This window comes from Crocodylus porosus, unplaced genomic scaffold (genome assembly GCF_001723895.1).
Source record: "Crocodylus porosus isolate Cpor-Errol unplaced genomic scaffold, CroPor_comp1, whole genome shotgun sequence".
NCBI classification, from domain to species: Eukaryota; Metazoa; Chordata; order Crocodylia; family Crocodylidae; genus Crocodylus; species Crocodylus porosus.
Window position 1 is genome coordinate 1,724,983 of NW_017728922.1, and position 9,605 is coordinate 1,734,587.

The window sequence follows — 9,605 nt, forward strand, 5'->3', positions numbered from 1 at the left end:
TAAAGTCAGTCCTTCAAGAACGGTTTTGTGTTAATAGACTGAGCTGCCAGCCTAAACTTTTCATTTATTGACTGAAAGGAATTTGTAATGAAAATTGAATTGACATTGACTTTTGCCTTTTGCAATATAATGGAAGTCCTGTTGGTTCAAATTCACCTGCTTTACAATTTTAATAACTCTGATTCCTTTTGGGTGCTTTATTTTTAGGGGAATGCAGGCCCTGCGGTTTTCTGGCTTCTCCTATTTCTTCTAAACCATCCTGCAGCCATGGCAGCAGTTCAAGGTGAATTTGAAAAAGTACTTGGACACAGAGGACAAACAGTGAAACAGATGCATGGCATTAGCCAAGAGATGCTGGACAACACCCCTGTTTTTGGTTAGTGCTCTTCTTTTGTGGATGTCGATGGACTACAGCATTTGACTTACAGCACTTACCATCACATAACTGTACATAACAGTTAAAAATCTTTGGTAACGTAGTTTTTTTTCCTATCTATGAGGTTTTTTTAAGGCAATGATTGTACATGCAAAATGTACCTCCAGTCACACCCCTAATTTGCCTGGGCAACAACTGTGTTTACTCATGAGCTCTCTCTACACATCAGCTGTCTGGGCTCCCATGCACAACCGGGCCTGGGAGTTCTGTACCTGAGGGGACTCTCTGCCCTGGCAGCACCCAGCAATTGCGAACTTCCTGTGCATTGTGTACATCATGAGAAACTGTTGGCTTCCTAGAGTGAAGCTGGGGTTTCCAGAGGCAGGGGGTCAGAATCAAGGCTGGCACAACACACAGTTATGGCAATTGGACTATTTTCTCCTGTGCCATAACGTGTATTGTCTGGGACTGCTACATAGCTGAACTTGGATTTTGAATATGATGAAAAGGATTTTTTTTTAAGTTTGATCATATGCAGTTGACCTATGCAGTTGACCTGTCATTAGAAATCTCACTCTTCAGTAACAAATTACTTGCCCCTTTCACTCATTCTTGGAGGAGAATATCAGGGAAAATCCTTGAAGACATGGCTACAGCTTGCATTGTCTCTCCTAGTCCAGGGTGCCTGGAAACGCAGGAAATGTGAAGCCCTCCAAGGTGTAAATACCATTTGATAGCATGTTACATGGTAGAACTCTGCTTAGCAATTTACTTTGTCTGGAAGGGAACAGTTACATCCATTATGCACCAGTGCAAAGTGAACAGTTTGCAGATTGCTCACTTCTGTTCACTGGATGCAGTAATTCTCTGCTTGGTTTTCCTTTTGCGCAGACAGTGTATTGAAAGAAACCCTGCGTTTGACAGCAGCCCCTTTTATCACCAGAGAAGTCCTTGAAGATGCATCTCTGAGATTGGCAGATGGCAGGGAGTACAGTCTGAGAAAGGGAGATAGGCTCTGCCTTTTTCCATATGTAAGCCCCCAGATGGATGCAGATATCTATGAAGACCCTGAGGTAATGTTTTCTTTCTGAGTCTTAATTCTCATGACACCCTTCCTTGCTCTTCCTCCTCATAGTGCATACTGTGCTGGTTTATTTAAAACTATTGAATAGAAAATATGATACTGTATTAACTATTCTTGAACCTAGATTTGGCTTCTTTCACATGCCAGTTACAGCTGATGCTGCTTCAAGCTTGTCCTGGTATAATCTGGTTGATGATGATGGCAGGGGACTGGACTTGACCCCACACAGCTGGTCCCTTCTAGTCTGTTCCCATGAAAGGCTCCAGACACCTGCATGAATATTTATCCAAGAGGTGCACTCATATCAGGAAAAGAGAGAACACTACCTTCATGTTAGACACTTAAGAATTAAAACAAAATATTAAGTGAGCATATAGATTGCTTAAATTAGGTGGACTCTTCAAACAACCATAAGTTTGGAAACTTGGAATTTTTTTATATAACCAGAAGCAAGCTATGAATCTTCAAATTTTCATGTGAGGTTTTGTCTGGACAAATCTATAGCCTGGGTTACTGTGAAGAGAGCTAAATAGATAGAAATCCATGATCTACCAGTCAAATGGGACAAATGTAGCATTGGCAGCAGTAGGCTGACTTTATATCCTGCAAATGTGACTTAGGGTTGACATCCTAAGGCCCACTAATAGGCATGATGAAGCCTAGGGAGTTCACTCCCCATGAGCTGTTGAGGCAGTAGCCTCTCTGCTGTGGCAGCCAGCGAGCTGCATCTGCTATAGTGGTTCCTGTGTCTTCTGTGCAGTGGGGCTAAGCAGCTGGTCACCGAGTGGCCACCAGATATTAACAGCACATGGTTTCCCCCAGCTGGAATTAGCATCCAATGTTTGGAGCAGTGTGAAGGATTTTGTGGATTCTCTTTTAGTAAACACAGCTTTGATTTATGAGAACATTTTATCCCATGTTCCTTTCATCTGCTTCTCCTTGTTAAGTGATATTTTTCAAGGAACACTTTTCTAACGAGAGGCGCTTTTTCTCTTTTTGTCCTCCAGAATCAGTGTTTTGGGAAAAGCTGGGAACATATGCAAACTTGAGCTCTAAACATGAAAATGTGGAAACAATGGTATGTGAGGAGGAACACTAACTTGTTATGGTGACTGGAATTCCATTTTTCAGTTGCTATAACAACTTGATATAGTGCTTAAATATAGAAACATCTGTTACCCCTGTAGTCCCCCCTGCTAATTTTGTAACAAAGAAACAAGCTGGTTTTGCTTCCTCTCCATGGAACCTGCCACGGGCCAAAATGCCAGAAATGATACCAGCCTTGAAATAACGTAAATTCTGATAAATTCAGTTTATAAGCCAAGAGACTCAGTAATAACTGGTTAAATTACTGTGCTCCAGTCAGAGATGGTTTATGCAGAATCTAAATGTTAGTTTAACTCAGCAAAACCTGATAACAGGTTAGTTTTAAAAGAAAAAAATCCTCAAGCAAAAAGAGAGAAAATTGACTCATTTTTCACACTAGTCACAACTCCTTTCTTGATGACAACAACAACTCAACACCTTTTGTCATAACTGGCTCTTTGACAAATTGTGCAGTTCCTAGTGCTATAGTTTTACAACTAGAAGAGATTCAAAGTTGGGGTAGGTAATGGACAAATCTTGATATCTTGAGGTCATGCTTATTGAAATCTGAGGTTAAGATTATTGCAGGCAAGAGTGTACCCAAGGCCATTATGCCAAGGAAGGAGTTGATGAAAAATATCAGTGGAGTTAGTTTACTGGTTGTTTGGTAGAGCCACCTGCATCTACAAACAAATTAAATATACTGTCTGCACCGAACAAAGCCTGTCTCCTTTATAGACAGCACAGGTACATTTGCTAGAGCAGTGGAGGGAAATTTGCTCTGTTGCTGTAGTGCAGTTTTTGTTTTGTGGATAAACTGAAGATTTCAGTCTGCAGAACTGTCAGTTCAAAGACGTCTCAGCACTATGCAAGGCAAGCTGTTAGTTGTGCATGGTTTTTTTTAATGTTTAGGCCCATTAACCAATAGTTCCTTCCTTATTCTAAAATGAAACTGCTTTTCTTTTGATGAAGTGGGTGGTGCTGAAGAATGTTTCCCAGGTTGCACAGATTTGTTGTTGCTTTGTACTTGATCAGAGCTTACAAGTGCCTCCAGGAGGAAGAGATTTGCGATTGTGGGTAGCTCTGAAGGCTGCAGTGAAATCCAGTGGTTCAAAGTTGAACTAGACAAATCCAAGTTAGAAATATAATAAATGAATGCCAGGCAAGTATTTAAAAGCGATGTTTAGCTCAACCAGAGTGCAAATCCTCAGCTGGTGAATGCTGTCACAGTCCCGTTGGAGCCAGTGTCAACAGGAGCCAATGTTTATATCAGGTGAAGATTTCCTGTATTGACTTGATGTAAGAAATTAGTGGGAGAGGATCTGTGCTCTGTGTTGTATAGAATAAATGATTAAACTGATCTCTCCTGGCCTTAAACTCTATGAATGTATGGGCGCATCTACAGCAATGTTGTTAGGGAAGTACTATGGAAGTTACCTTTGGAAGTACTAAAGCACAATGCACTACGGGTGGCTACCATGCAGTGTTATTAGGCTATTGTGCAGTAAGCATCTTGTGTAGATACACCCTATATGTATTTTATCCAATGACCTAGAAAATACTCAGTATTCACAGTTGTCTGCAGGCAATCAACCATTGGAGCAGGACAGATATGTGCATGACTTCAAATGCAAGAAGTGGGGAATGCGTGCTTGCTGTAGGAAACAGAGCCTCATATTCACTATTGGATGAGGTCACTGATGGCTGTCTGTTTCTTTGCATGGTTCATAATGGCTAACTCTCTTCTGGTGCATGGAGGACACTCTTGAGTATGTCTATTTGATAGGCAACCACGTTCCTAGGGTCTTGGCTTCTCCTACATGCTGTCATGAAATTTTGCTGTTTTTAGGGAAGAAGGCTCAAGTCCCTTGGAGCTCCAATTTATGTCCTGGCTGTGCCAACTTAGTAGACTAACTAGGAAAACAGGCCTCCAGAGGCTTCATGGATGGACAGTTGATGTTAGTTCCCTTCAATATTAATGGTCAAATTGCGTTATATTCAAAGATATACAGAGTCTAACTTATTAAGAGAGAAAACAAAGCAAACCATTTCTTACTGTGTTAATATAGCCTCTTAAAACTGTATTGCTGAAGGCAGAGAGCACACATTTTGAGGTTAAAGATTCATAATAGTAACCTTCCATGCCAACACCCCTTCTCCTTTTTCCTTTGTTGTCTATAGCAGGCTTCCTTAAAATACGAGAGCCCCCTCAACCTCCTAAAAGACTCCCTAGATGAGAGAAATTCCTCTCTGTTCTTTCCCATGGCATATAACCATGTTGACCCATATTCTCCAATCCTTGTTCAGGAAGTATGTCCATAGTGTACACTTTGGGCTCCACCTCCCTTCAGAATATCTTCGTACAGGCACATAAGGAGTCTGCAATGTTCTTTCTAAACTAGAAGTTTAGCTAATATCAGGAGAATACAGATATACAGCAAATAATCATTTCTGTGTTAAAAAACAGCTACCTGCTCTAGCAACATGTCCAATAACCAGTAGGTGGGGATTTGCTTTATTCTTTTTCAGAAATTCAAATATGACAGATTCCTCAATCCAGATGGCACAGAGAAAAAAGAGTTCTATAAAAGAGGGACTAGACTCAAACATTATAACTTGCCATGGGGAGCAGGAATTAATACATGTATTGGAAAGTTCCATGCAATTAATAGCATCAAACAGTAAGTAACATAGAATGCCTACAGTATGGTTTTTATCGTGGCCATTTGTAATTTTAATGATGATAAACTCCTAGAAGATTATAGAAAATTAAAATTTGTTTTGCATTAAAAATCACCACATGCAATATTTACCTGCGGACTGTAGAATTTTGTTTGTGTTAATATGTTGAGACCCATTCATAAAATTGGTGTCTACCCTTCAGTAAGTCAAAACTGTTTTAGAAATTAATTTTTAACTTAAGTAGTATTTTTAACATCTAAGATGACAGATCTCCAGACTATGTAAATAGGTTATTTATGTCACATAGTGCCATAGTGAAAATGCTCCCAAGCTCATGACTGCTGTATAGTCATTGCTGCAATTTCATATATCTACATTACACATACAAAATGCATGAAAAAAACTAGTTAGGTTTGCAGAGTCAGGCATCCAAAAATTAGGAAATCCCAGAAATAAGACTGTCTGTACAACTTTAATTCAGTCCCCTCAGGCTTTGTGATGTAATCTTGAATCACAGGATTACGTGCTATTTTTCCCTACTCTGATTCTCAGTAGCAGCTTGAACCATTTTTCCTGAAGTTTTCCAAAAACTTCAGCCTGAGACACATTTGGCATGAACTATATCAGACTGCACAGTTAGAATTTGGCACTGGATCATACAGCCTAGAGAAGTTACAAAATTCCTTTCATTGGAGGCTTTGATGTGTTAGATGAACAGTTTTTCTGGGATTATTTAGCCAGACATCATCCTGCCTTGAAAAGCAGTTTAGACTGTGACCTCTAGAACAGAAACCAAAGGATACTCTGATGCTGATCTGACCATTTAATCTTTTTTTAAGGTTTGTTTTCCTCCTGTTATCCTGTTTTGACGTGGAACTGAAACATTCCAATTCAGGGATCCCAGAGTTTGACAAGGAAAGATATGGCTTTGGAATATTACAGCCAGAAGGTGATATCATGGTTCGATACAAGTTGAAAGCTTCATGAAAGAGCAATGGCTTCTCTTCTGTCATCCGGTTGTTCTCATCTGTGTTTAACTGTATCTTTTGTCTTACCACTGAACCAATTCTATATCTCAGCTTTAGACTTGACTGGGGGGATAGTAGCAACTAGGACAAGGGTGGGTAAAATACAGCCTGTGGGCCATATCCAGCCAACCAAATGATCCTATGTGGCCCACTGGCTGCCACGGGGAGCCTGAGGCGGGAGGGCTGTGCCCAGCATCTCTTCACTGCAGCTGGGGCTGAGCCAGACAGCGCAGCTTGCAGACTTCCCATGCGGGCCCAGGTGCCGGAGGCTGCAGTGACACAAGTACACAGCACCAACATGAAGCTGGGTTAGGGGAATGGATGCTGGGAGATGGGGTAGTCTGCACACTGTATGGCCCAGCCTGGTCCTGACTGCAACAGAATGAGTAGAACAGGGTGTAGCCCTTCCTCCTAAGGGTCTCAGCAATGGCTGGTGGGCCAGATAGGATCAGTTGGCATCTTCCCACCACCCCCAGCCCTCAACAGCTCACCAAAACTCATTAAGTGGCCTGCTAGCCAAAATAATTGCCCACCCCTGAACTAGGATGATGACATAAAATTTAGCACCTTCCATTTTGCTGGCTTTGTAGCTGTGAGGCTACAGCTTTAATGCCACATGATTGTAGCTAATAGAGCTACAACACTCCGCAAAGTATTTTTAGTAATTAAACACTAGATACTCTTAGTGAACTTTTAGCAAATTTTAAGGGAAAATCTAGCTGTCAGACTCTATAGTGTGTAACTCTCAATTAACTTGGTACATTCATTCAAATCCTTGGGTACTGGGTGACTAAATATAGGCAGCAGAAATATGAGCTCAAGTTTACAGAGACCTAGATTTTATTCCTGAGTAGCTGAGCCCTGGTGTCCATGCAGAGGGTTGGTATTCCTTGACAGCCACATAATGAGAGAGAACTAGAGGAAGATACTTTTGAGTGACTCAGCATCACTAAATAGAAGGTACTTTAACTGATCAACTGAGCTGCTGGAGGAAAAGAGCTATTCCAGATTCTAGATTTATAGCCCAGATGATGGAGGGCCTAGAAGGTAGGTAGGAGAAGAGTAGTGGGAGGGTATTGAAAGGTGTCATTACATTTAGCTCTCCAGTTCTGCAGTTATTGTATGTAGCTAGGCCATCAGGCATACAATGAGAACAGCCTTTAGGCTGGTGGATACTGAGGCTGTCAAGAGACTGTTGTTCCGTGCTGCCTTTCTTCCATTTATGCTGGCAGCAGGGAGAAGCAAGAGAGATTTGGGAGAGGGCTGATATAGGAGTCTATACAGTGGCTCAGCGCCAACAAAGGATTCCCCACTGTGGGTGTTGGTTGTGCTGCATTCTGTCACATTGGTGCAAAGCTGCTGCCCCATACCGGAGAATTTGGCCGTGTTCTGTTATCCATATTCCAGTAGAAGATGCCTGGGTTAGAGTACTTGTGATTTAAGCAACTAGAAGCTTCAGTCTCAAATTACAGTCTTGAACATTTGGAGCATAATGATAGAATTTGTGGGATATTTTCTAAATAGGATCTGCTTAATTTGCATCTGTTCCTCTCCCAAAATATTTGTGTAAAAGAATAAAGAAGAAACCTTTCTTTGGGTTGATTTTAAATTAAACTTGATTAAATTTTGTTTGTTAAATAAAAATACATGGACATTGTTTGACTGGTTTCAGAATGTTGTGCCAGTGATAAAATTTTTCAGTTCAGAAACCAGATATTATTGATTTGTGTATTTTACCAGGAGGAAGAGAGATGTTTACACACCTCTCCAGGAAGGCACACGATCCACACAGCATGTTCAAGGTAGTCTTTTAGTTAGACAAAGAAACTGTGGTACAAGAATGTTAAAGTCACAGTGCCTTGCATTCAAGGTTTGAAAATGCCAGAATGACAGTATCCTATGCTAGCTTGATTCAGCCCATTTACACATATGCAGTGCATTAGGATACAGTTTATAATTTACATGTTCACATATTATTTAAAACTAAGTGTTCCCCTCAAGTCATTGTGACTGAAGTTGAAACCAAACTTTTCATTACAAAATGCCACTCTTGTTTTTTATTGCTTTGAAACAAAAAATAGCCTTAAAATCTCACTTTTACAATAGAGGCTTATTTAAAACACTCTGCTTCTGTGTGTCTTGGGGCTATTTACCACTTCAACTAAAATAACACATTATCATAGTTGGGATGCTTTTCTTTAGACTGATCTGTATTTGCAATATACATTCCATCTCCCATCTTTCATAACTAGTCTGGTAATAGCCCTATTAGCTACTGCCCTTTGCCTCTCTATGGCAATTTCTTTAAATGCACATTTCTACTTACTTCTGGTAACTGAAGAAATAAGCATTTAAGGTACAGCTGGGAAAGGCATTTCAATAGTTCTGTTATTTTTTCCAAAAAGTTATTAGTATACTTTAGATTTTTTATAAGAAAGAGATCTGTGCTGAACCCTATATCCCAGGACTGGCACCCCTTGTAACCACAGCCTGCTACAAGGGAGCTGTGGCATATGTACTTCTAAAAAGTGAAACAGGACCACAAATAAATGTACAAAAGGGTACATTTGGGGTACTTGGGTACCAGGTTATAAACCACTAGTTTAGGGCCTAACTACAGTACCTGATATGTTCTTGGCTTTGTGTGAAGCCACAGCAACTTCAGTTGTGCACCTTCAGCAGTGAGACCAAGAGGATGCTGAATGTTGTTCTTCACCTTTAAAGCAACATCAGTGGAAGTGTTTGTAGGGGTTTCTGGACATACTGGGTGGGTACAGCAAAGTCATGTTTGCAGCCTAGGAAGAATGACTGAAGATGGCCAGTTGCATTGGGAGGGAACAGATGATTAGGTATTCTTTACTATTGTACTGGAGAAACAGTATGCAGTTAGTGTATGCTGCCAACTGCAGTATGTCTACAGTGATGCAGGGCCAGAACATGGACCAACTCCCACCTGGTACCATGAGAGCTTTTGGCATATCAGTGAATATGCTATATGGACAGCTTACAGGGAGAACTAAGAGTCTGAGCTGCACTAGACCAGGTGGCAGCTCTTGCTGGATCCTTTATATGCTCCTCATTATCCTAATGCCTAAGCACTGCCAAGATGATGAAATTATCTTGCAATAGCCAAACAAAGTGTAGCAATGCCATTATCCCCATTTAACAAATGGGAACTGGTGTCCTGCAAAGATTAAAGTCACAAAAAGATCACACACAAAAGTAATAGTGAGTCAGGAACTGAACACAGATCTCTAAGCCCTAAGCTATTGTCTGTAACACTAAGACCCTCCTTTCTACCCATCCCAAAGGCCAGGGATACCTGAGACCAGCATTTTTGGCTTTACTC

At 40.8% G+C, this 9,605-nt stretch overlaps 1 protein-coding gene across 1 annotated transcript in view; it reads left to right on the plus strand.

Moving 5' to 3' along the window:
- Positions 1-7,923, plus strand: part of PTGIS (prostaglandin I2 synthase) — a 29,145-nt gene extending 21,222 nt beyond the window's left edge. Inside the window, exons 7-10 of the mRNA XM_019539558.1 lie at positions 208-376; positions 1,268-1,449; positions 5,076-5,227; positions 6,068-7,923. Of these exons, the coding sequence (XP_019395103.1) occupies positions 208-376; positions 1,268-1,449; positions 5,076-5,227; positions 6,068-6,215 (651 nt within the window). The 3' untranslated portion in view covers positions 6,216-7,923. The remainder of the gene's footprint in view (positions 1-207; positions 377-1,267; positions 1,450-5,075; positions 5,228-6,067) is intronic.
- Positions 7,924-9,605: the final 1,682 nt, after the last annotated feature.